The sequence below is a fragment of the Bos grunniens genome, chromosome 1 (assembly GCF_055505025.1).
Source record: "Bos grunniens cultivar Pamir isolate PY7600 chromosome 1, Bosgru_T2T1.0, whole genome shotgun sequence".
Taxonomy (NCBI): Eukaryota; Metazoa; Chordata; class Mammalia; order Artiodactyla; family Bovidae; genus Bos; species Bos grunniens.
In genome coordinates, this window is record NC_141165.1 from 90,820,642 (window position 1) to 90,848,329 (window position 27,688).

At 44.3% G+C, this 27,688-nt stretch overlaps 1 protein-coding gene across 4 annotated transcripts in view; it reads left to right on the forward strand.

Moving 5' to 3' along the window:
* Positions 1 to 2,468: 2,468 nt before the first annotated feature.
* ILDR1 (immunoglobulin like domain containing receptor 1) overlaps positions 2,469 to 27,688 on the forward strand; it is a 34,645-nt gene continuing 9,425 nt past the window's right edge. For 3 of the 4 annotated variants that reach the window (XM_086403520.1, XM_086403494.1, XM_086403502.1), the window contains exons 1-5: positions 2,476 to 2,737; positions 15,602 to 15,772; positions 17,084 to 17,233; positions 23,400 to 23,519; positions 23,793 to 23,939. In XM_086403520.1, coding sequence (XP_086259646.1) covers positions 2,683 to 2,737; positions 15,602 to 15,772; positions 17,084 to 17,233; positions 23,400 to 23,519; positions 23,793 to 23,939 — 643 coding nt within the window. In that variant the 5' untranslated portion in view covers positions 2,476 to 2,682. Of the gene's footprint in view, positions 2,738 to 15,601; positions 15,773 to 17,083; positions 17,234 to 23,399; positions 23,520 to 23,792; positions 23,940 to 27,688 lie in introns of all 4 variants that reach the window. The other variant, XM_086403509.1, reaches the window with a different exon arrangement.

A 27,688-nucleotide genomic window follows, 5' to 3' on the forward strand; every position in this document is an offset into this window, starting at 1 on the left:
CAGACTGCCTCACTGAGACTCAAAATCCCACCACTTACCAGCTTTGTCACCTTGGGCAAGTTACTTCTTTGTATCTCAGCTTCCACATCTATAAAGTGGGATTAATAATAAGTTTCTATTTCATACAGTTATTGTGAGAATTTAATGAGATAGTCCATGTAAAGTACTTAGGACATTACTTGGTACATAATACTTAATAAGTGGTGAAGAAAAAAGATACACCATAGTAGGCTAAGGACCATATAAAGTTAACCTAAGTGTTCACTCCAAGGGAAGCAGTGGAGGTAGATGTTCAATTGACCAAGTGATTCCCAAAAGAGAACAAGGAAATTTTCTAATTCTACTGCACTTGGCATAACTTTTGTTAAAGGTGTTTTTTTGTTGTTATTCCTATGGATATACATACATTCCTATGTATCCCAGAGTTATGCTTGGATTAGACCACCAGGCTTTCCCAAAACACATTCCATGGGACATCTGTCCCAAGATAGTATGAGAAAAAAGGTTTTATGGTTGAACAATGCTGGGAAATACTGTGTGACATATTCCTTTGGATATGCAAATGTGTAGTAGCAGCCCTAAGGGTTTGACAGGTCCTGCAAAAATGTTTCATTTAGCTTAATCCAGCGTTTCTTGAATATATTTGATCAAAGAGCCCTTTCCCCCATATACTATTTATTAACATTTCATGGAACTACTGTTCTATGGAATAAATATGGGGAAATGCTGACTTCAATGAGTATCAAAATGACCTTAATACCAAAGCAAGGGCTAAGCAAGGTAGGTTTAAGAAGAAGGCTCATACGTTTTTAGAGTGGAATTGAAAATTTCCCTAGAACAATTCTCTCAGCCAGGAGACACAGAAATCCTTCAGGGTCACAAACTGTAAAACACACACAGTGTTCCTGGGAGCATGTACAGGGGACCTGGGAGGTGGTGGGGGAGAATCCCTCACTCACATTGCACCCTGCCGCTCCTGCTATTCTGGATCCCACTGTGGGCTTTTAAACATCCTGTACTATCTGCCTTTAGCCATGCACTTCCTGATTATACTTCCTACTTTATAGAAGAGAAAAGGCTACAAGAAAAACACTTAAAGTGAAAAGGCCCTATTGGGGAACCAGAGGCCAGACCCAGGAATAGAGGGGAAGGAGGAGAGTTGGAAAGAAGAAACTGGGTTGAAACCTCCAATCAGATTCAGGACAAGGATGCTCCTCTGGGTGGAGGAGAGAGGAGGGACTCCAGTAGTGCCAGGAGAAAAGGAACCTTCCCAGCAAAGTAAAACATGAGATATACTTTAGGAGAAATAATATTGACTTCTAAGGTTGGTGAGCAGAAGGGCAGTTCCCTGAGGGCAGAAGCCATCTTTAGTGGTAGTGTTAGTCACTCAGTCCTGTCTGACTCTTTGCAATCCCATGGACTGTAGCCCACCAGATTCCTCTGTCCATGGAATTTTCCAGGCAAGAATCCTGGAGGGGGTTGCCATTCCCTTCTCCAGGGGATCTTCCTAACCCAGGGATCGAACCTGGGTCTTGTGTATTGCAGGCAGATTCTTTACAGTCTGAGCCACCAGGGGAGCCCAGAAATCATGTTTAACAGATCTTTATAACTATTTTCTTCAGGTAAAAGGTGGTGGCTAGGAGAAAGGAGAATTGTGTTCTTTACATAATGAGGAGCACAGTGAGAAATCCCCAATAAAGGAGAGGTGTATAAAATGGCTGTCTATTTGTATTGGCCAATGTTTATATTACTTTCCAAATTAATGTCATTGGTTGGCTGCTTCCTGAAGGTAAGCTGCCTTTCTCTCTGTTTTGCTTTATCCCTACACGTGGTTTCCTATCAGGGAAGGAGAGGCTGGGATTACATCCTAAGTGGCCTGATGCAAAGAGACTTAGAATCCGTGGCTGAGGTCTGCAAGGGGCTGCTGAGCTGCATGCAGGATGGCAAATAATAAAAAAGGACTAAACCAACATTAACAATGCCTAACTATGGGTGGTGGGAGCAGGATTTTTTTCTTACTTCCATTAATTCATATTTTTCTAACTTTTTTATCATGAACATCCTTTTACAGCTTGGAAGATTAAGTCTGTTTCTCTAGTTCATACCCCGCATCTTTATTTCGAGAAAATCTGAACAATCATTGTATGTAAACTTCCTATAAGTGTGGTTTTAGTGGGGGGAAAAAGAATTTCCCAAGCATGTATGAGTGAATGGAAACATACGGCAGGAAATATTCCCTAAAAAGTTATATCCACAGAATTTTACAAACGGGGAGAAATTTGCTAGGCGTAAGATTTCCCGAGAACTTCTGGAAAATATGGTAACAGGCTCCGTAGACAAAGCGGAGAGTGGCAGGAAACGCTGTTTCACTGAGGAGAATCACCTGGCAGCCTGCCTGGGGGCGGAGGCAGGTATGAAAGGTGGCCGCGGGCGGGGGCCGGGGGCGGAGCAGGAAGCCCTGGTACTAGGAGCTGGAGGCGGAGCCGCGAGGAGCGCCCCAGGTGGGCAGGAGGCGGCGGTACCTGCCCCGGGCCCAGGGTCGGTCCACCGGCCGCGCTGCGCCGAGTGAGGGCAAAACGGAGGGATTTCTTGGCGAAGTGGTGCGTCGTGGACGGGTCGCTGATGAAGAAAGACACAGTGTCCCCGCAGTCCCTGAGCTGAAAGGGGCCGGAGAGCGCCGGTATGGGCTCCGAGCTGCCCGCACCTTGGCTGCTGCTCTTCACCTGGCTCCCAACAGGTGAGCCATGGGAAAATGGGTCCTAGCCAGGCCCAAGGAGAGAGGAAGCCATTGTTGCCTGGCCTAACAGAGTTGGCCGCAGGCGGAACAGAGGAGGCCTGGGCCGCGCTCTGGTGGCTCTTGGCATGGGCGCCAGGATGTGCGGAGACTGGATCGAGTTTCTGCCTGTGGGAACCTGTTTACTTTTATTAGCTTAGGCCTTTACGAAACAGGTGCAACTAAGAAAGAAACTCAGAGCCTCTGGCCTCCTGCTCCCTAGGCACTTCTTGGTCTCTAAAACCGGAGTGATAGAGGCAGAAACACCACTCTTTCAATTCCTAATTACTTTTTCCTTTCATCTGATACTTGTCATAGGTTTTAGATATGGTGACAACCATATTGGCTCAGAAATACACTTATTTCGTTCCTGAGAGGTATATGTATCCTCAGTATATGATGGAAAGTTCGATATGATTCAGAATCTATTACTATTTTATAGGATCACAACAGGAGGTTCTTTGCTAACCATGTTCAGTGTCACTTTTCTGCTTTGTATCCGCTCACTTCCCTAACTTTACCCCATGATCATTGTCTCCCCATCAAGTGTTCATCCATCCACCATTTTCATTTCCTTAACCTCCAGGCCAATCCTCTGTGCTTTGAAAGCATGGTTTTGTGTGTCTCAGTGTATCAGTTGGGGAAATAGCAGGCCATGATCTGCATGAGTGAAATCAGGTGGGAAGAGAGAGCATAGTGAAAGAATGTGTAGGTTCTTTCAGCCCTTTTCAATTGAAATGTAGGTGTGACCTTGCAAACTGGAACCTGAGTTCCCTTGGAAGTTCTGCCCTGTTCTATTTCATTTTACCTTTTTTACTTCCCTCTTTTAGGAATAGCCACCCTCTCACCTCTTAGTTGTCAGTGGGAGGTCAGCTCAGTTTGCTCACAGACCAGTTTGAGTCTTATATTTCTCTTCGGGAAAAGATGTAATATGAAGGTACAGGAAGAATTTCGTTTCTACAAGTTTGAGAGGACATGAAGATAGCTCAGATGTAATCAGATCTCATTCAGACAAGATTCTATAATTCTTTTTAAGCTTAATGCTGAGAATGAAAGGGAGGGAGAATTGCAAAAGGCTAGAAAACTGTTATCCCTAAGGTCTTTGGCTTACCACATTTTCTGTAGAATGTGGGTCCTATAAATTGTCTGAAGCTGAGGAGGGTGAATGTTGGACACTCATGATACACAAGGAAATGGACTGAACTGTACCGACATGGAAGTGCCCGAAATTCTACTAGAACAGTCACCAGCTTAGACTGTGAAAACAAATTCGTAAAAATCCCACAGTTTTGCACAGACTTCTCTCCTGTGCCTCACATGTTTAGCTCAAACTCCATAGCAGCTAGGGATTTCTGAAGCTCCTTGAGCTATCTTTTTAGGAAAGTTGAAGTCTACTCTCACTCTCGCCCTGAGCATGCCATCCCCAGAATTAGGACTTGTAGCCAGCAGTCATTTAGGAAAAAAGAATAAGGAAAGAAGCCTTACAGACAAAAATCCCATTAGGGTATAAACCTCAATCCTTAAATCACCAGCATATTTTAAAAGCTGTTCTGTTTTTGTGAGGAATATTGAGCACTGAATATTTTTCAAATACAATGACCATAACCAAAGGGTATATTCGTAAAGTAAACAAATTGCTAAATGGACAAAGTCTTCGGAAAGTAGAGCTCCATGTGTTCATGAACCAGCCATGCTGTGTGAGTAGCCAGGATGCTGCTGCTGCCGCGTTGCTTCAGTCGTGTCCGACTCTGTGCAACCCCATAGATGGCAGCCCACCCGGCTCTCCCGTCCCTGGGATTCTCCAGGCAAGAATATTGGAGTGGGTTGCCATTTCCTGCTGGGGTGGTCAAATAATACAGATTGCTGTGTTTGCCTGGTATTCATTAAATGGAAGCCTACCTGCGTTACACATTTTAAAACCAGAGAATGCTAAACACGGAAAAGTCCTAAGTCCAGAAGAAATATAGTTTGCATTGTGACATGTACACACATATATGAGATTTATAAAATAGGAGCAAGAGGTATACACACACACACACAAAAACAGTCACTATGTTGGATTAAAAGTATTAATTTAATAAATATTACTTTAGTAACATTTAAATTCGTAGAAAGTAATCCCCAAATTAGCAGCAACTTACTAGAAAAATCCAGTAAGTTGATGTTTTTTTTCAAGATCCACTGCAAACTGAGGTATGAACTTTGGAAAACCCTGCACTAGAATGTATTCATTTTGGTCTATCACCTTTTTGTCTTCTGTTTCTAAAGAAGAGGCAGCCCAGCCCTCTGATTAGCATCCAAGTTTCTGCAGTTGCAAAGTATGGGTGAGTAATGAGATTATGTCAGATGTGGGTACACTGGCTAGTTGGTGTGGCTTGGCTTCTGACGAAGCCTCTGAGGTCAGGAAGTCCTGTGAAGTTACCATAGTCTTTATGTTTGGAGCTGTGGCGAGATCAGAGGGTTTGTGTGTGTAATTCTCTGAACTTTTTTTCTTTAAAAAGGAAGAAAGTTTTATCACACAAGTAATATTTGCTTCTTAAAACAGACTATTAAGATAAGGCTAAATTAAGTTCCTGCAGCCCTTTGCATTAATGGCTAATAGCACTTGTTACCATCATCCAAACTCAAACTTTATTCCTAGAAAGAAAAGTTAGTTTTTTTCCCCAGATTCTAGAAGGTTGTGTGTCATTTGTGCTTTTGTGACTTTTTAAAAAGATCTTAGAAGGGTGTTAACTTATAGATCCATGTAGCTATCAACTTGTGTTACCATTCTTTGGGAAATCAGACAGCTGACTTCTAAAGAACAAGATTCTTAGCATTTAAACCATTAGCTTTCATTTGGTGGTGGTTGTGAAGGTTGGGATCATACTGAAGATCTAATACATCTTGTGAAGTTGCTCAGTCATGTCTGACTCCTTGCAACCCCATGGACTATAGCCTGCCAGCCTCCTCTGTTCGTGGGGTTTTCCAGGCAAGAATACTGGAGTGGGTTGCCATTTCCTTCTCCAGGGGATCTTCCTCAACCAGGGATTGAACCCAGGTTTTCAGCACTGCAGGCAGACTCTTTACCACCCGGGAAGCCCTAATATGCCTTGGTCCCTGATACAGTAAATAGTAAAGTGGAGCTTCTCAGGTGGTGGATAAGGGACTGCGTACTGCTCCTCTCCCTTGCCCCACCCCTCACCTCCTGTGAGGCTCCCTGAAGTACCTCTCAGAATGCAGTGCTCTGGGAACACAAGTAGAAATCACCCCCAGTCCTTGTCTTCCCCTCCCAGCCAATTTTACAGATAAGGAAATCTGTGCAGAGAAGTCAGATGTCTAAGGTTGACACAGTGGAGTTGGTTTGAGGGTTGGGATGAGGATCCTGGCATCCTCACTCTTAGGCCATGCTCTTACATCTATTTCATACCATGGAGCAGGTTTGTTCTGTCTCATTGAATCCTGGTAGAAATGGAAATTGACTACCTCTGGGATGTCTGCATGTATGTGTACTAAGTCACTGTAGTCGTATCCAACTCTGTGACCCTTTGGACTGTAGCCCTACAGGCTCCTCTGTCCATGGGATTCTGTAGGGAAAATTACTGGAGTGGGTTGCCATGTCTTCCTCCAGGCGATCTTGCCAATCCAGGAACTGACCCCATGTCTCTTATGTCTCCTGCGCTGGCAGGTGGTTCTTTATGACTGGCACCACCTGGGAAGCCCCTGGGATGTCTAACCAGATGTTAATTATTAAACATCTTGCCCCAACAGCAATGCAGTGGGATGAGATGGTGGGTAATTACTGTACTGTTTGCCTGGGTTTCTTTCAGCCTAATACTTTATTTCATTATTTGAAGTCCTTAGGGGAGAAAGAAAATTGTGTGTTTTAAGAATTAAAAAGACTGATCATGTCTTTCTCTGGTACTCATTTCTAGATCTTCCAAAATACAAATCTTAGGTGGGTCAAGGAAAGGATTTGACACTTTCTTCATTTCCCAAACCCAGTACCATGTTCTGTTGCTTAATCCCAGCAGCTTAACCATCTCCTTACCTCTAGGCCTGCTACTTCTTTGTCTAGTTCCAACCATTCTCCACACAGATGATAGGTTAACCTACCTGGGTTAATTTTTCCCACCTTCACTGTAGTGGGCTTCCCAGGTGGCACTAGTGGTAAAGAATCCATCTGCCAATGCACGAGACATAGGAGACAAGGGCTCCATCCCTAGTTCAGGAAGATCCCCTGGAGTAGGAAATGACAACCCACTCCAGTATTCTTGCCTGGAAAATTCCTTGGACAGAGGAGCCTGGCGGGCTGCAATCCATAGGGTTGCAAAGAGTCGGACATGACTGAAGCAACGTATAGCATGCATGCACCTTCACTTTAATGCTCTAAGAACCTCTACTAGATCCCCATAGTCTGTATGAGTGGATTAAAGCTCTTTGGAATTCAAGACCCACTCATTCTGGCCTCACTAACTTGGGCAGCTATGTCTCCACTGCTATGAGCATCCTCTTGTACCCTTCCCACCCCCAACATACTCTCTTCTTCCTTGCTTTTTGTCTGGCCATATTACAAATGGTTAACTTTAACCATTTATTTTCTGTACTTTCAGAGCACTTAAAATTTGTTCCAGGCAGTTTACCCTTTCTTGTACGAATTTGTTTATTTGCCAGATGTTTAATGTATACCATGTACCAGACATGCTCTCAAACAAAAGTAGACATGGCCTTGGACTCTATGGTGTTTATGGTCTGAAGGACAAACAAAGAAATGTGGAAATACAGCTATGACAGGGACCATGAGAAAGAGATACAAGGTACAACAAGAGGTTGTAATAGACGGATTTTGCTCATTCGGGAGGCTGTCTCTGGAGAAATGATACTTGAGTTGACAGCTGAGGTGTAATCATCCCAGACAAATTAATAGCATGTGCAAGGCTGCTGAATAGGAGCTCAGTGAGAATGAGGGATGGCAAGAATGTCTCCATGACTGAGAGGAGGAAGCCTTTCCATGTGGTGGGAAGGAGGCAGGGGTGGGTAGGACCAGATCGCGTAGTCTCATGGATCATGGTAGGAGGCTGTGTATTTATCCTGAGAACAGTGCACAGCTTTTGGAGATATTTAAAGAGAAAGAGTTGGGAGGTGGACAGCAGTGTGCTATCCACATGGAAGAAAACCAGAGTGTGTGCAGGTACCAGTTAACTGAAGCAGTATCCAGGCTGGAAGTGATGGAGCTTGTGCTGGGGTGATGGTGAAAATGGAGAGAGAGGGATCCCAGAAATAGTAGGGAGATAAATAAAAGCAGTTTGATAATAGGTTTTGTAGGGAGTGTGAGGGAGAAAGAGATGTCAAGGACAAGACCTAGTTTTCAGTCTTGCACATTGACTGAGATGGGAAATAGGGAAGAACCCAAGTTTGAATAGGAGGAGGAGGATTTAGATTTGGGGCCCAATTTAGATTCTGAAACAGCCAAGAAGAGCTATGAGGAGGATTTGAGCCTGGGTGTCTGTCTTGGCTCTTATTGTAGAGTAGCAGGACTTGTTATACAAAGCTCTACCAGTTTCTGAGCAATCCTGTAAAGCTCAGCCATGACCAGATGTACCTTGTTTATGCATTTACTTGTTTATTATTGACTTGCCCACCAAAAGTATAAGTTCCAAGAGTTCAGGGACCTTGTCTCTCATCAGCTACTTTACCCCCATCATCTGAAACAGTGCTTGTCTCATAGTAGGTATTCAATAAGTGAGTGAGTGAGTGAGTGACCTCTGGAGGCCCAGGGCACACAGAAATTTGTCATTCTGGTGAGACTTAAATTTGCATGTGCGCTGAGATTAGCATGTGGGTACACGGTTGAGTCACTGGCCTGAGCGAATGACTTTGGGAAACCCCGCGCATCTGCCTCTCAGGGCTTGTTGTCCTCTACTCATAATAACTAAAGGATACCAAATTCAAACCACCTGAGAAGCTATTTTTTTCACTTAGTAGGTTATCAGAATTTTTTTTAAGATTGATATTCTCCCCTGTTGGAAAGATTGTGGTGATACATGGGAGTGTCACACACTGCTCATGGGACTATAAATTTCTTTACTGAATTATTTATTAAAAGCCTCATCCCCTTTGACCTAGCAATCTCACTTTGAGAAATACATCCTACTGGAATAAAAAAGGACTTTTGTAAAGAGATACCTAATATAACATAAAGGTATTCACTTCAATAAGTTATTTCGGCATTGTTTGTGATAATGCAAATTTAGAAGTACCTAAATGCCCATCATTAGCAAAAGGGGTAAATTATGGTTCATCCATGTAGTGACTTTTCACGCAGTCACTAAAAAAATTATATCTATTTATACTGATAAAGAATATAATGATATTTCATTAGTTTGAAGAAAAAACAAAATTGTGAGTCAATGCACATAATATGATTAATTAAAAAAAAACAGTGTTGGAAAAGATGTGGAGGATAGACACAAAATTATGGTGCTTCTGGAGACTAGAGTTCATGGTGAGCAAGGAGGAACTTTTTACTTTATACCCTTCTCTCTTGTTTAAGTTTCTTATTATTTATCTTATGAAGAAAAAAAGGGATTTCTCTACAAAATGATTGAAGTAAATTTGTAAATGTCCCTTAAGGGGTTAAACCTCTGCCATTAGGAAACTTACCTAGAAGGCAAGTGGTACAGTGGAAATTGTAGGATTTGAGATTTTAGAGGTATAAGCGTAAATTTAGTCTTGCTATTTATTAGCTGTGTGGCTTCAGCCCAGTTATTTAATCTACCTGAGGATTTTCCTCATCTATGATATTGAGATGAAAATAAGGCTGATCTCATAGGGATTTGCCAAGGTTAAAGGACATACTGTATAATAAACCCTCAATACCATGCTGACCAACATCGAAATGCTCAGTAGTTACATTTTCCTCCCCAGGGCAGCCATAGGCTTCTGCCACTCCAAGCCTAACACTGTTAAGTGCACCCAGATCTTTGTTAACCGTGTAACTCATAGACGTACTTCCTTCTGCATCCCAACCGGTTTCTTCTCCCCTTTTTTCCTGTCCTAGCTCTCCCTGTCCCTTAACTCTTGTCCGTGCATTGCCAGGCCCTCTTCCTCTGGATTCTTTTCCTGTTTGCACTGTTATCTAAGGAAATATGACAAGTACCGATGGTAAATATACTTGGGGAGATAGCTTGCCCTGACATAAACTCTGATAGGATTAAATCTGTGTACTTTTGTTAACCTGCTGACTGGAGCAGAGGTGCCTGGGTGCCTGAAAAACAGGAATCAAGACCTTCCATCGAGGCAGCAGTAGGCTACTGTTTCTTGCTGGGAAACACTTTGCTCTCCGCCCTGCCTTCCACTCCCTTCCAAGCAAGACCCTTCGTGTGAAAAGGAGGGGAAATGACAACCAGTCCCCTGAAAATGATTTTTAGTTAAAAAAAAAATTTTACCTAGATCCCTATGCTGTATAGATAATAATTTCTAGAAACTTATTAAACATCTTTCCCACTCTACTACATGGGGAAAACAGGCTGAATAAATAAATGTGCAAAGATATGCATCTATTTGGGAACACATGGCATTGAATTGTAAAGATACTCTTCTTTCTTTGGTATATTCTCCTTCCACCTTAACGCAGAGTGATAGTCCCGGCTCTGCGCATCAGCGTAGTCTTGGAAAGTACCTCATGGCGGGAAACTGAGAATCCCCTTCCCCTTCTCTCCTTCCCATGGGCTCCGTTATCTCATCTGAAGTCACCTTTCCACCCTTACATGACAGATCCCTCTTCCTCTTTCACAGAGGAGACCAACTGAATGGGTTTGCCAGGTAAGACACAGCTTTAAAAGCTTTTAGTGCAGTAACTCATTTTGCAAAAAGAAGGCAGTAATGACTGCTTACATTTGTATTATTTTAATTCTTTCAAAAATGCTTTTACATGCTATTCTCAGTTGATCTCAACCTCTTAAAATGGACAAGATAAAAAATGATACAAATAATAGCTGACATTTATCAAGTGTCTATTATGTGCCAGGCTTTTTGCTAAATGCTGGACATATTTATCTCCTTTAGTCCTCACTATTACTTATTCAAACACATATTATCATCATCCTAATTTTGCATGTAGAGAAACAACCTTAGTTTGGAAATAACTTATCAGGTCTTTTAGCTAGTGGGGGAGTGGAGGCAAAATTTGAACCCAGAAAACACAGTTTCCAGAATTTAAGGAGAAAAGTATAAAGACAACTAGGAAATTAGATGGTGATAAACTGGGGAGAAGGAGATGCCACATGATGAAGAGAATGAGAATAGAAAGAAAATCTAAGAATTTGATAAGTCAATAGAACTAAGTTTAAAAGATCAAAGATGCAACCAGGACATGTATAAACAGAACACTTATCTTTTTAAATCTCTTCATATTTTCAGCCCAGATTCTGCTGCCCTTAGTCTTTTCTTGAAAACTTTACCTGCTTGATAGTGTGCATGCCCAATGTGGTTAATTTTACAGAGAAATTAGAGGCTAAAGGAGAAGATGGGAAGTTTCTGACTTTGAAATGGGCTGTCTTGCTACTTCCCTCCCCTTCCTCCCAATCTGGAAATTCCTCCTGCTTTTTGAGAGTCCAGTTCCTGACTTCTGCTTGGAAGGTCAGGCTTGCTTGCTTGGGAAAGATTGAGTTTTGGTATGAGCAAGACTCCAGTTCAAAATACTGAGGCTGAGAGGGCTTGGCTTATTATAGTCTCTGAACTTCTGCCCACAGCTATGGCCAGGACTGACCCCACCCTAGGGGTCTTTGTGAGGACTGGAGACAGTGTATGTTTATCACCTGGCACACAGTAGATGCTGAGATCCAGAGCAGCAGCTGAGAAGAAGGGAGAAAGGTTTGCTGGTCGGTCAGTACCTTTGTCCTGAGAGACGCCCTCGCTCTCCACATGGGACTGGGCAGAGGGTGAAGGTCTGGGAACTGTGCAGGGTGCTGTGGGGCTCACAGACCCCTGGAGGGAGTGTGAGTGAGTGCAATATGGTCAAATACATGGCAACCTGTCATAATTCAAGGCTTGAAATTCACTTAAGGGATGAAATTAAAGAAAGGATAAAAGAGCAGCAAAGCCAGTTCTGACGGTAAAGGTGAGTCATGTCACCCCACGTGTGGTTTGTCCATAATAAGGGCATTCATGGAAGAGAAGCTGAGTGAACATTTGGTAATGAAGGTGATCACCCTTGTCCCCATTCTTCTGCCTCAGGGTGTCAGATTCAGCCATCTTCAAAGTTACCCCAGAGTAATTTCTGGCTCCAACCAAATACTTATCTCTGACTCCTGGCACACCCGTACTATCCACCCCACCCCCCGCCCCCCCACGTATATTCTACCTCTATACAAATAACGTTGACTGGAGTCCTTTGAACAAACTGTCGTTTGTATCAGATTACCATTCGACAAAATCAAGGACACATAGTTTACTAATGATGGTATTAGAGTAACTGCTGCCTGTACTATATTAAGTATTGCATGTGTAGCTTGGCCCCATGCTCTGATTATGTGCAAGCTATTGAATACCAAACATCTTCCTCTATTTAAAAAAATAGCTTGATTCTGCTCAGGGCAGAGTCTTGGTTCCAACCACTTTAGAAAATGAATGACCACAGACAAGCCACTTGCCTTGTCCAGTCTCAGGTTTGCTGTGTATGCAGTGGCACAGCTTGTTTCTCCCTGGGGCTCATAAAGATAGTGAGTAGAAGGAAATATATGAAAGTTCTTTGTGAGTCTAGGATTTTGCTTAGATTGCCAGTCAGTTTTTTTCTCTCTATTTCAATCAATGCAAGTTACTGATCAAAATAAGCTAATGTTGACAATGCCATCCTATTTGTTGTCAGATCTTACTGCAGCTGCTTCTTCTGTTCAGTTAAAGCTGTGTTGGGTAAAAGCTCCAAGGTTTAATCCAGGTCAGTTCTGGGAAAAAAAAGGTGGTGAAGGTGGAGAAGCAAAAGTAAAAAAATCAGATTATGAAATAATCCATGTTAAGTTTCAGATACTAGTCATTAGCTCTTGATTCTTATTGGACTGACTTCAGGAATCCTACAGCTAATACAGACAGCAGCTCTCCCCACCCTCCCCACCCCCCGACCACAAGCTCCTCAAGGCTTATTTTCAAAATGATGCTCTTTTCCCATTCACAGCTAAATAAGAAAGTCATCCATCTTCCTAAAAACACCACTTTCACCTTATTATTCCTTTTCAGAAAAACCTTCAGTGATTATCCATTAACTAGAAACAGATTCTGGAGTGTAATTTACACACCACCCCATTTGCCTACTCCCACTCCCCACCATCATCTCACTTATTTATCATCTTATTTATCACCGTAAAGCCAGAGGCCCCAGCTGGACTGGTTCCTTCAGATTCCCCAAGGAACGGCCTCTTCATGATAAGTGCCTTTGCTCACTCCTTTCTTCTATCGTGACTCAATGAGTCTCTCTGCCCTCTTCCTGTTTTTCACATATCATCTTAATCCTACCTTGTTTTTAGAATCTAGCGTAACTCTCTCTTCCTTCTGTGATGGTTCCCCACCCACAGGTCTCCCCCCACACTTCTGCAGACCCTCTCTAGCATGGCTATCACTGGCACATCCTCATTACAGCTCAGCCCTGAAGAGGGCTCAGGTCATTTCTGGGGACCAGAGTCTATCCCAAGCAGCACAGCATCTTGCTGTCTCTCTGTGGACATGAGAAAAGTGGATGCTGATCCCATCATAAACCATGGTGTTCTGTATTAGGAGGGTTGTGTCTAGGTGAGGCAGGACCCAGCACCATGCTCATGGCTCTGGCCATTGAGCCAGGCCCATCCAGCGGCTCTGAAAGGTGAGGGGGTGACTGTTTTGTTTGTGGGAGTAACTCAGTCAAAATGAACACAGCTCCACTTGAGAACTCTATTGGAGAGACTTCTAACTTGAACCCCTTTCTCCATGGCCCTCAGAATAAGGGAGAAAGGAAAAAGACTCATACACTGTCACCACCATGGCAGCATATATGCCAGCACCTTGCCAGTTACCATGGCAGGTGCCAGAAGTGTGGATTATTTCACTGCATTCTTGCAAGGACCTGATGAGGTTAGTACTTATACAATCTCTGTTCATAGCTGAGGAAACACAGGCTCAGAGAGAGTAAATAACTTCTCCAGTGTCCAAGTGAGTAGTACAGTTTGATTTGAACCCAACTGTATCTGAGTCCAAAGCCTGGGTTTAATTTAGCTAGTCTATACCAGTGGTCCTCAAAGTACGGTGCCCAGAGAAGTAGTATCAGAATCTCCTGGAAATTTATTAGATGTAAGTTCTTGGGTCCCACCCAAGTCCTACTGAATTAGAAACTCCCGCTGACAGTGATCTGGGCTGTCACAAGTCCTCCTGGTGATGTATGCTCAAGTTTGGGTACTATTTCTCCACATTAAACCTGCTGTAAGAAGGCCCCTATAACTGGGCCTAGAATCCATATTGACACAGGAACATCTGAAGATGCTGGTAATGTGTGGACCTCTGACCATGTCAAAGTCCCACCTGACATTTCTGTGCCACCTGGTTCCTCATCAACACAGACTTGGAGCTTTAAGTATATCTGTAGATTTGGAAGGTAAGGGGAGAAAGTTTTTAAAAGTAAAAGAAAAATTGTTAGTTCCTTCAAATCTTTTGTGAAAAAAAATTGTCAGTCTGATCATTTTTTTTTTTAATTTGTTTTGTGCTTATGTTGGACCAGTTGTACTGCCAATTTTCACTGTCATTCATTCCATCATGTATTCAACATGAATGAACGTACATTTGTTGGGTGCTAAGGGCTTCCTGGTGGCTCAGAAGGTAAAGATTCTGCCTGCAATGTGGGAGACCTGGGTTTGATCCCTGGGTTGGAAAGATCCCCTGGAGATGGGCACCCACTCCAGTATTCTGGCCTGGAGAATTCCATGGACAGAGGAGCCTGGCAGGCTATAGTCCATGGGGTTGCAAAGAGCTGGACATGACTGAGTGACTTCACTTTTTAAGGAGGTGACAGGTGCCAGTATGAGGCTCTTGTGTTTGAACAGTGAGCCAGAAGCAAGCCCAGTAGGCCTCCAAGCCTACAGTAGCCAGGCCATCCCCAAGAAGTGTGAAAAGTGCTGCCAGAGGTAGGGCAGGGCACTTTGGGAAAACAGAGGAAGCCCCCTCTTCCAGACTTGCAGTCAGAGGAGGCAAGGGTGCAGCTGAAAACCTAAGAAAGAAATCTTGCTTAGCCTGGTGAAGGGAGTGGAGTGGCAACTGGTGATGTGGAAGAGTGCTCCACAAGAGATGTACACCTGGGATGACCTGCGGAAGACGTTGATCCTAGCACGAGAAGGACGGAGGCAAGTCTAGAGTGTCCAAAGCCCTCTGTCAGAGTGGGGCATGAAGGGAGATGAGGCCCCAGAGAAAGGCTGAAAGCAGACCTGACTGGTCTCCTAGGCCAGGGTACAGAGGTTGAACTTTATCCTTAGGGAAATGGGAAAACATTTTAAGAAGAGAAGTGACATGAAAAAATATCTACACTAGCAAAGTCATTCTTTTATGGCCTTCTTTTAATATCATTTCTTTATCATTGTTGGATGTGTCATCACTCCATATGGACTGTAGCCAACTTAGGAGTCATGATTCTTCCTCTTTTTTCCCTCCATCTCCTCCAGGGTGTCTGTAATATCCACCACAACCCCGCCCAGGCTGAGTAAGACAATTGCCTGTGAGCTGCTCCCAACCAGCCAGGCAGTGTGTTTGCTTATGGACATTGCTTTTCTTGCCCCATGAATAGAAGGAAGTCACCCCTTAGAGTCCTTCAGCATTGTCTTCTGCTCTTGGCTGCAGGCTGCATGTCCTTGCTGGTGACGGTCCAGCACACGGAGCGCTATGTCACCCTGTTTGCCTCCGTCATCCTCAAATGTGACTACACCACCTCTGCCCAGCTCCAGGATGTGGTCGTGACGTGGCGCTTCAAGTCCTTCTGCAAGGACCCCATCTTTGACTACTACTCTGCATGTGAGTGCCCTCCTCCCCACTCTTGCCCCCCACTCTCCCAAGGCCCCTCTGTGAAGTACTGCCATTAGGGTTAGGAATTATTTAGGATCACAAATCCTTATAGTGACAAGAAGCCAGAAAGATTGCTTATTGCAGTTCCCTCATTTTATAGATAGACAAGCTGAGGCCAAGTAGATGACATAACTTATTCAGGGTCACATACCATTAATTTATTTTAAAATTTCTGTTTCACTTTGTTCAAAAAGGAATGAAGGCAGCTTAGACATTAAGTAAAAAGGCAGAGCAAGTCCTGCATCCTAGTTAATGCCTGGTGCACTCGTATCCCCCACCCCACCCACTAGCCACAGGATGAATGAGGAACGGTCATTTGTGAGCCTCCAGCCCACTGCCACATCCCTGTCTAGGGCCAGCCTTCCGGTAGACAGTCATGCCTCTCTCAGTGACTGGGAGCGCACTGGCCACAGGTAGCCTGCTCATTGTGGGCATCTCTGAATGCTGCGCGGCTCTCCCCTACACTTAGCCAAGTCCTCCCTCTCGGTGACAACTGCCCCACTCATGTCATTCTTGCTGTCTTGAACCTAAGTCCTTCTCTCACTGCCCACCTCTGCCTCTCTCAAGAAACAGAAGAGCCCAGACTCCCACCACCGACCTGGGACAATTGACCTTTAGAAATTTGGAGAATAGAAGTAGACCCTGTTCACCCTGAGCTTCCCAAGATGAGGCAAAGCAGGGGGAGGCATCAGCTTTACCATTTTTAGCCCCGACTAGTATCTTACAATATGAGCTCCAAAACCTAACTTACTGAGCCACCCACAGAGCCTCACCTTGTTCCCAAAACACCCCCTTTCTAAACTGAGGCATTGTTTCCTGGGGGCTACTCTTAAAATGCATGCATTAAGTGGGAAAGTAGGAGGGACCAGGTAGAAGACATTTATCATCAGCAGATTTAACAGCTCTCAAAACGTATATTGAGAGGGCAGGTTAGAGGAACCATTTGGGAGCAGATTCTGGAGTCACTTTGGAAATGAGGCAGGGGACATTTGGATGGAGGTGGTGATTCAGTTCAGGATTTGGAAATTTTGGCCCAGTAGAGGGGTCTGGAGTCTTGCTGCTCAAAGTGTGAGCAATGGTTTCACCTGGGAGCTCATTAGAAACGTAGACTCTCAGATCCCCATCTTTGAGAAGATGCCTAAGAGATGCAGAGACTCAGGAAACACTGAGAACCTTCACTGCTCCAGGGACCACTAAGGTCACCTTTCTTGATGGGAATTCCTCACTGCTGTGTGACTTGCCCATGTCCTCTTTCTCCAGCATACCAAGCAGCTTTATCCCTGGGCCAGGACCCGTCCAATGACTGCAATGACAGCCAGCGGGAAGTTCGCATCGTGGCCCAGCGGCGGGGGCAGAGTGAACCTGTGCTGGGGGTGGATTACCGGCAGCGCAAGATCACCATCCAGAATCGTGAGTTTGGAGGCAGCTGGGGACTGGGGGTGGAGAGCTGTGTAGATACCAGGCCTAGCAGGCTGAGTCATTGTGGGGATTTCCCTTTTCTTCTGTTGCTTGATGGTCTACTTGGTCACTTTCATTTTTTGAGGAAAGTGCCAAATGCACAGAATGTGCCACCCCCTCTGAAGTCAGTACCCTGGAAGTTGGGCTCAGACAAGAGGACGGCCTACAGCTTTGGCTAAAGGTCTGGGACTGGGTGTTTTCCTTCACCTTCCTGAGATTCATGGCTAACATGTGGCTCAGGCTCCCTTGATTTCTTCCAGAAAGTGCTCTCAAGGCCTGCTCAAACCCCAGATGCCTGAGTTCCCCTCTGGCTACCCCTGTTTCCCAAATCTATGGAGTGGGGGTTTCTCAGTAGATGGCCACTTATGGACCCTTGCCCTTCACTGGTAGAGGAAAGAGCACTGGGTGTAGAATCAAAAGACGGGGTGGTGATCCCATGCTTCCACCCCCTTGCTTAGTGACCGATTCTTTTCTCTGGCCTCTGTTATCAAATCTGAAAGATGGGCATAATGGTCTTTGTCTCCCCACACTGAAGTAAACATCAAATACGACATCTGAGAGCTACATCTGAAGCATATGCGTTCTTTGTGGGAGTACAAGGAGTAGACTCAGGTGTCAGACTCAGGTGTAGGTCCCTGTTCTGTACTCACAGGGGTTGTGAACTTGGGCAAGTCCCTTTCATCTTTTAAGCCTCAATTTCTGTAAGGTGGGACTTGCCATAGTACTTGTCTCATGGAAAGTTGTCAGGATTAAGTGAGATGATGTGTATAAAGCACTTAGAAAACCACATGTGTGCGGTGAACTTTCATTATGACCATTTAGCACACCTGTGAATGAAGGGTCAGCACCCCACATTACTGGGGGGAATGGATTCCATGTCCAGTGGATTATTGGCACAGAATTCAGAGCCTATTTAAATGAGCTTTATCTATAATGTTAAATCAGAGAAGGCAATGGCACCCCACTCCAGTACTCTTGCCTGGAAAATCCCAAGGAAGGAGGAGCCTCGTGGGCTGCAGTCCATGGGGTCAATACGAGTCTGACACGACTGAGCGACTTCACTTTCACTTTTCACTTTCATGCATTGCAGAAGGAAATGGCAACCCACTCCAGTGTTCTTGCCTGGAGAATCCCAGGGATGGTGGAGCCTCATGGGCTGCCGTCTATGGGGTCGCACAGAGTCGGACACGACTGAAGCGACTTAGCAGCAGTTCAGTTCAGTTCACTTCAGTCGCTCAGTCGTGTCTGACTCTTTGTGACCCCATGAATCACGGCACGCCAGGCCTCCCTGTCCATCACCAACTCCAGGAGTTCACTCAGACTCACGTCCATCGAGTCAGTGATGCCATCCAGCCATCTCATCCTCTGTCGTCCCCTTCTCCTCCTGCCCCCAATCCCTCCCAGCATCAGAGTCTTTCCCAATGAATCAACTCTGCATGAGGTGGCCAAAGTACTGGAGTTTCAGCTTTAGCATTACTTCCTCCAAAGAAATCCCAGGGCTGATCTTCAGAATGGCCTGGTTGGATCTCCTTGCAGTCCAAGGGACTCTCAAGAGTCTTCTCCAACACCACAGTTCAAAAGCATCAATTCTTTGGCGCTCAACCTTCTTCACAGTCCAACTCTCACATCCATACATGACCACAGGAAAAACCATAGCCTTGGCTAGATGGACCTTTTTTGGCAAAGTAATGTCTCTGCTTTTGAATATGCTATCTAGGTTGGTCATAACTTTCCTTCCAAAGAGTAAGCGTCTTTTAATTTCATGGCTGCAGTCACCATCTGCGGTGATTTTGGAGCCCCCAAAAGTAAAGTCTGACACTGTTTCCACTGTTCCCCCATCTATTTCCCATGAAGTGATGGGACCGGATGCCATGATCTTCGTTTTCTGAATATTGAGCTTTAAGCCAACTTTTTCACTCTCCACTTTCATCTTCATCAAGAGGCTTTTGAGTTCCTCTTCACTTTCTGCCATAAGGGTGGTGTCATCTGCATATCTGGGGTTATTGATATTTCTCCTGGCAATCTTGATTCCAGCTTGTGTTTCTTCCAGTCCAGCGTTTCTCATGATGTACTCTGCATAGAAGTTAAATAAGCATGGTGACAATATACAGCCTTGATGTACTCCTTTTCCTATTTGGAACCAGTCTGTTGTTCCATGTCCAGTTCTAACTGTTGCTTCCTGACCTGCATACAAATTTCTCAAGAGGCAGATCAGGTAGTCTGGTGTTCTCATCTCTTTCAGAATTTTCCACTGTTTATTGTGATCCACACAGTCAAAGGCTTTGGCATAGTCAGTAAAGCAGAAATAGATGTTTTTCTGGAACTCTCTTGCTTTTTTGATGATCCAGCAGATGTTGGCAATTTGATCTCTGGTTCCTCTGCCTTTTCTAAAACCAGCTTGAACATCAGGAAGTTCACGGTTCACGTATTGCTGAAGTCTGGCTTGGAGAATTTTGAGCATTACTTTACTAGCGTGTGAGATGACTGCAATTGTGCGGTAGTTTGAGCATTCTTTGGCATTGCCTTTCTTTGGGATTGGAACGAAAACTGACCTTTTCCAGTCCTGTGGCCACTGCTGAGTTTTCCAAATGTGCTGGCATATTGAGTGCAGCACTTTCACAGCATCATCTTTCATGATTTGAAATAACTCAACTGGAATTCCATCACCTCCACTAGCTTTATTTGTAGTGATGCTTTCTAAGGCCCACTTGACTTCACATTCCAGGATGTCTGGCTCTAGATGAGTGATCACACCATCGTGATTATCTGGGTGGTGAAGATCTTTTTTGTACAGTTCTTCTGTGTATTCTTGCCACCTCTTCTTAATATCTTCTGCTTCTGTTAGGTCCATACCATTTGTGTCCTTTATCGAGCCCATCTTTGCATGAAATGTTCCCTTGGTATCTCTAATTTTCTTGAAGAGATCTCTAGTCTTTCCCATTCTGTTGTTTTCCTCTATTTCTTTGCATTGATCACTGAGGAAAGCTTTCTTATCTCTTCTTGCTATTCTTTGGAACTCTGCATTCAGATGCTTATATCTTTCCTTTTCTCCTTCGCTTTTTGCTTCTCTTCTTTTCACAGCTATTTGTAAGGCCTCCCCAGACAGCCCTTTTGCTTTTTTTGCATTTCTTTTCCATGGGGATGGTCTTGATCCCTATCTCCTGTACAATGTCACGAACCTCATTCCATAGTTCATCAGGCACTCTGTCTATCAGATCTAATCCCTTAAATCTATTTCTCACTTCCACTGTATAATCATAAGGGATTTGATTTAGGTCATACCTGAATGGTCTAGTGATTTTCCCTACTTTCTTCAATTTCAGTCTGAATTTGGCAATAAGGAGTTCATGATCTGAGCCACAGTCAGCTCCTGGTCTTGTTTTTGCTGACTGTATAGAGCTTCTCCATCTTTGGCTGCAAAGAATATAATCAATCTGATTTCGGTGTTGACCATCTGGTGATGTCCATGTGTAGAGTCTTGTCTTGTGTTGTTGGAAGAGGGTGTTTGCTATGACCAGTGCATTTTCTTGGCAAAACTCTATTAGTCTTTGCCCTGCTTCATTCCATATTCCAAGCAGCAGCATGGTGTTAAATAAATATTGACTGGTTAAAAGTGGGGGGAAAAAGTGGGAGAATACACCTAGCAGGCTACTCAGGGTACCCATAGCAACAATCTGAAGAAATCAGTGAATATTCGATGACTGTTTTAGAGATAGATCAACCTAGTTTAAAAACTGCTTCCAACTTTGTGTATAATACTTTGGCTGCAGTATGTAAGTCTGATCTGTTTATATTCAACCTCTGACCTTCCCAAGTCAGCCCTTGAGTATTCAGCCTTATGGAACATCTGTCCTTTTCCAGTTTTTAGGTGCATCCTCAGAGGTTCAGGGTGACTACTCTATCCAGAGCCCAGAAACTTAACTCTGATCTGACCCCAAAGTTTAAATTTTCCTTTACAGATTTTGAAGGACGAAAGTCCCCACAGGTGATAGTCTCTGATTTTCTGTCATTTTCTTTTTCTTTCTAAATGAATAACACTGTCCACTACCCCTACTCCCAACCACCTTTGGGTCAAATTCTGCCTCCTTATCCCCATGGGAAAGTGGTATTTCCCCTGGGTTTTAATTTCTATCTCCGGGATTGTTGTGACTTCTTGGAGCCCTTGTTTTCTGAAATTTTTATGCCTGTGTTTGCATCATTTGAGAATACCCTGTCAAATCAGTTCTAATGAATGCATCAGAATCATTACTCTGATATCCATGAAATAATCTTTCTCTCTAGTAAAATTGGGGGAGATTTATAATACACATTAACCTTGAAGGGGGTGTTTCCTCCAAAGCACTTTCACCATTTTTCCAAGTCTGGGGTAAGTTTGTTTCTGGGAAAGGCAGCAGGTTGGAAAATCATGAGTAGGAAAAAAACTGTAGGGATTGACGTAGAAAGAGAAGGAAAGAGAAGTCAAAGTTAGCTCCAGTGGTGCATGACCTTGCATGTTTGTTTCATTTCCTCAATAAATATTTCTTAACCAACAGATAAAAAAGAATTGCAACTATGACTGCCAAGTAAGCAGGATCAAATCTATAACTAAGGTCTTTAAGGATTTGAAGGTGTCCTCTGGTACTTTGTGTGGCTAAAGTAGCTTGGACATGGGGGCTACCCTGATGTCTCTGACTAGACCTTAAGCCCTTTCAGGACAGACACAGCACAGGTCTTGTTTGAGCTTCCACAGAGTCTGACATAGTGCTGGACCCACAGAAGGTCTTTAGAGAACATTTGCCTTTATTAAATGTGAACATAACCTTCATCTATCTTAATGGGGTAGAGACTTGGTGCTCACAAAACTCATTCTTTTCTTGAGTAACACTTATTCTGAAAATATTGGCATTTCATCCTTACTTGTTCCTCAAGTTCATCTCAACTGTCCCATCAAGATTCAGAAGTGTATGTTCACAGCTGGTGAGGAACCCAAGCTGTGGATTTTCCTACCCAGTTTGGAGAAGACATTAGAGCTTGGTGGTTGAGGGCACCAGCTTTGAGGCAAGACTTAAGTTTGAACCTACCTCTCTTTGTTACCTCTCTATGTTCCAGTTCCCTCTAGTCTTAGTTTCCTCATCTGATATGCAGCTAATAATCCTACCCCTTGTATCAGGATTAAATTTGATTTCGAGTAAGCAAAAGCCCCAACTATTAGTGACTTAAACAATAAAAAGTTAATTTCTTCCTTGGTGGCTCAGTGGTAAAGAACCTGCCTGCCAATGCAGGCAGAGACTCGGGTTTGGTCTCTGGGTTAGGAAGATCCCCTGGAAGAGGAAATGGAAACCCAATGTTCTTGCCTAGAAAATTCCATGGACAGAGGAGCCTGATGGGCTACACAGTCTGTGGGGTCACAGAGAGTCAGACATGACTGAGCAACTGAGCACGCACACATACAGGTGTAAATTTGGGGCTAGACAGACCAGAACTAGTGTGGTGGCTCTGTTCCATTAATTCCTCAGGAACCCAAGCTCCTTCCTGCTCACTAAGAATGTCATCTCTTTCCTTACTGTCCAAGATGGTAGCCATCACATTTGCTTTCCAGATGACAGAGTGGAGGAAGAAATGAAGAAGAAAAGAGCAAAGATGTTCCCAAACTGTTTTCAAGAAGGTTCCTGAGAGCCGTCATGTGACACTTCTGTTTATATTCTGTCCACCAGAACCAAGTCACATGTCCATGTCCATCTGTAAGAGAGGATGACAATTAGTGACTTTATTCTGGATAGCTATGTATTGATACATGAGCAAAAATTCTACGACCATGAGAGAAAGGGAGGATAGACATTGGGAGGTAACTGGTAACCTCTACCTCACCCATTTAGAGAGTTGTGGAAGGAAGGAAGTGGGGTGATGTATCCTAACTCCTTTCAGGGTACCTGGTAGAGCTCACTAAGTGGTCAGTTTTACCACCTTTATACTGTTAGAGGAAGAAGAGAATCTCAAAGGAAGGAATAGAGGCCTTTCTCTAACTATGAGAGGCCCTTTTAGGATGTGGAAGTATAATGCTGGGGACCTGAACCTACCAGAAATCAGAAACCCATGCCCTCTCCTTTAATTGCTGGCACCTTCCCCTCCTTCACTGCAGGAGCAGATCTGGTGATTAATGAAGTGATGTGGTGGGACCATGGAGTGTATTACTGCACCATTGAGGCCCCAGGGGACACGTCAGGAGACCCAGATAAGGAAGTGAAGCTCATCGTCCTGCGTAAGTGCTCTTGGAGATTTCTATTTGGCCACCCCCACTGGGACACTTTTACATAAAGGGAAAAAAAAAACAGAAACAAGCAAACCTAGGTTATTGTGGTTGGTAGCCAGCCTCTGAAGTACTTTACCAAAGCTGAATTTTTAATTCTGCGTGTATATTGCTCATCCTTAACTTATAGGTCAAGAGCTGTGTAGATCAGACCTTTAGCATGTTACAAGCTAAAGCATGCCCCTGAAGATTTAGTTCGACCCTTGCTTGGCTTCCCCCCTGCAGACTGGCTGACCGTGATCTTCATCGTCCTGGGAGCCCTCCTCCTGCTCCTGCTGATTGGAGTGTGCTGGTGCCAGTGTTGCCCCCAGTATTGCTGCTGCTACCTCCGCTGCCCCTGCTGTCCCAACCGCTGCTGCTGCCCCCAGGAAGGTGAGGGGGACAGATGAGCAGTGGGATGGGGCGGGACGGAAGCCTAGTGCCCCAGACATATCAATTTCACATGACCACGTCAAAACCTTGCATTCTCCCAGGTTCTTCTCTATGCCCTTCTCATCACAGGCTCAGAGGTCTTTGGGCTCAGTTCAGAAAATGATGCTTAGGGAAGCCATAGAGCCAGGCGGGAAGACTTATGCCTGTTCACCTTCTAGACTGCCTAAGGCCCCCTTCAGATGGGTCTGTCCACTGGTGTCCTTTCCTCAGCAGCCCTGATAGGCCTCTGCTTCAGTATTTTCCCCCAACTCTGACCTTGCTTGGACATGAGGTGGCTGGAGGGAGTGGTTTGCATGGAACAATGAGAGAGAAGGCCACTTCCTAGAGATGACTTGAAAAGAACAGATCAGAAGAGAGAGAGGTGTTGGAGCGGGGGTCCTCAAACTTAAGAATCTCCTGGAGGGCTTGTTAAAACTTGGTTGCCGGCTCTATCTTTGGAGTTTCTGATTTAATCGGTCTTGCGTGGGCCTGAGGATTTTTATTTCTCAGAAGTTCACACTGCTGGTCTAGGGGCCACACTTTGAGAGTCTCTGTTTTAGACAAAGGAAAGAGAAGGCAGAAGATCTTGTTCTAACAGTGATCTTTCTTTGGGCTTGAATTTGGCCTTTTATTAATAAAACAGAATTGTGACATGCCCTAAAACATTTGGTGAAGACAAAAGAAGAAAGTTTATTCCACAAAGATCTTTTCTTACTGAACGGATGGAGCAGAATCAGCAGCTTTAAAGGAAGGATTTTTGTGTGTTTTTAAAGTAGCATTTCCTTTTCCTGGTGGTATAAGTAAAGTATTACCTTGTAGGAAATCTGAGAAATTCAGGAAAATGAAAAAACTGATCTGAGCACCCAGATATAACCACTGTTATCATTTTGGTCCATTTGAAGGATATTAAAAGAAACCCAGATATTGGCTTTTAAGATAGAAACAAAACCTAATCTATAATGTCAGGAAGCTCAATGGTCCGAGTCTGGTTTCAGGCCTGTGTTCTGAGGTTGCTGTCTTATAGGAAAAGAGAACTAACTTTTATTGGATGTCTGGTGTGTGGGGCCTTTGCATATATTTCCCTTTTGAATCCTCACAACCCTAGAAGGCAGGTATAATTGTTATTTAACAATAAGGAGACTGAAGGTCAGAGGAGTCACACAAGGTAAGTAGCAGAAACAATGCGGTGTTGCATTCGTTCTCGTCTGACTTACAGTATGTGAATTTCCCACAACAGAGGCTGCCACAGCCTGTCTGTGTAGATCGCTATGGGATTGGCTGAGATGCCAATAAGCTCCTTCAAGAGACAAGAAATAGCAGAGAACTCGGTATTGGGCCCTGGAGCTCCTTGCCTTTCTATCCCTCCTCTGGGAAGGAGGTCATGTAGGAGTCACTGCTCCCGGTGCTGTAATATAAAGACTGAGATGAGAGAAACTCTCCCAGGATACTTTCTCGGAATCCCTAAGTCTGTGGGGCACTCAAAACAGGCAGGGGCTAGGGACACAGTCAGCACCAGCGATAAATGTGTCTACTGTCCGTAAGCTGATTAACAGGTTCTGGGAGAAAGTGGTTTCTCCCAAGTGGTTAGATTTCATTTAGAAGAACTGGTGAGATAAGGAAATGTGGGCCACAAAGAAAGATCCTTGAACTTGAGCAGATGAGGTCACTTTCAAAGTGAGTCACCTGGGGAGTCTGTCCTGAGAAATTTGGTGACAAGAGGAGATTACACAGAGAGGGCAGGACTTGTCAAGTTAAGCTCTTGGATGGGGAAGAGGGTGGATGTGATCGTTGATTTTTTTTTTTTTTTTAAATAAGGTAACCCTAAGCAAGGCTATGGTTTTTCCAGTGGTCATGTATAGATGTGAGGGACTGTGAAGAAAGCTGAGTGCTGAAGAATTGATGCTTTTGAACTGTGGTGTTGGAGAAGACTCTTGAGAGTCCCTTAGACTGCTAGGAGATCCAACCTGTCCATCCTAAAGGAGATCAGCCTGGGTGTTCATTGGAAGGACTGATGCTAAAGCTGAAACTCCAATACTTTGGCCACCTGATGCGAAGAGTTGACTCATTGGAAAAGACCCTGATGCTAGGAGGGATTGGGGGCAGGAGGAGAAGGGGACAACAGAGGATGAGATGGCTGGATGGCATCACCGACTCAATGGACATGAGTTTGAGTAAACTCTGGGAATTGGTGATGGACAGGGAGGCCTGGCGTGCTGCGATTCATAGGGTCACAAAGAGTTGGATACAACTGAGCAACTGAACTGAACTGAAGCATACTTGTAGATGGAGAACCAAGGCCAGTAGAAAGAAAGAGAAAGGAAGCATTGTGAAGTGAGGCAGCAACTGAGGAGGGATGGAGTCAGTGGGAGTGACATCAGGACTACCTTTCACTGTAAGAGAGGGAAGGAAAAGGAAGCCTGCCCTCTGGAGAGAGAGAGGAAGTTGTTAACGCAAGGAATATGATTAAAGTGTAAGGGAAGAAGCTGGGGGAGTGAGTTGACACCAGCCTGTCTCGATTTCAGCAGATCAAAATTCTAGACACACAAGGCAGCTTCAAGAACGATGTCAGTGATTCTTGAGCTTCTGTGACCACAGCCCACCCCCACAACCTGCCCCAGCTTTCCAGTGAGAGGACCAGGGAGAAGTAAAACAAAAATGACACCAAAGTTTAGTAACCCCACTTCAGCTGAGGGAAGTGGGGCCTAGACAGAGATTTCCACAATTATACACAGCTTGTTAGTGGTAAGCCTTGGACTAGTCCTAGGTCTCTTGATTCCATGTCCAGGACTGGTTCCTCTTCCTTAACAAAGACATGTTATCAGCTAAAAGTTCATACTGCGGGGAAGACATCAGAAGTGGGGAATGTTTAAACTGCTGCTCTGGAGGAGGGAAGCAGGGTTGCTGAATCAGTCCAGGAGATCTACGCATATTGGAAAAATGGCTATTTGAGGTTGGTTGTCTGACAATGGAATCATCATGCGCCCAGGAAGCATGGACTGGTAGTTCCCGAAAGCTGAAATAGCAAGGGTTCAAGGGGTGTGAGATTCTAGGGTGTTTCTGAGGATGTCCTTGAAAGGACTGCCAGTCAAATCAGTATACTGTGTATACTGCCAGTATATATAAAAAAAAAGAAAAAGGATGGTATGACCTATGGCTCAGGGAGGGCGAAGAACTCTCTGTAAGAGTGGAGAGGGGGTGGTAAGGAGTGGAAAGAGTTGGAGGTCCTCAGGGTGATTCAGGCACCATGGGTGATTCACACAGAAGATTCTGGCTGCGGGTCTCTGGTGGAAGGGAGGTGTTGAGCATTATTTCTGTCACAAAGGGTGATCTTAAAGCACATGCCCCGGGTTTTCCTCAGAAATGAAAATGAATATGCTTTTGATGCTTTAGTCTCCAAATGTGTACTTTTTGTCTTCTATGGGATCTAAGGTGAAAGTAGTGACTTATATTAACCATTTATTGTAACAACATGAGCCATGACCCATTGAATATTTGCCAGTATTAGGCATTTCATATGTATTACCTCATTTAACTGCAACAACTTTATGAAATAGGTATTATTATCCCTGGGGCTTCCCTGTTGGCTCAGATAGTAAAGAATCTGCCTGCAATGCAAGAGACCTGGGTTCGATCACTGGGTCAGGAAGATCCCCTGGAGGAGGAAATGGCAACCCACTCCAGTATTCTTGCCTGGAGATTTCCATAGACAG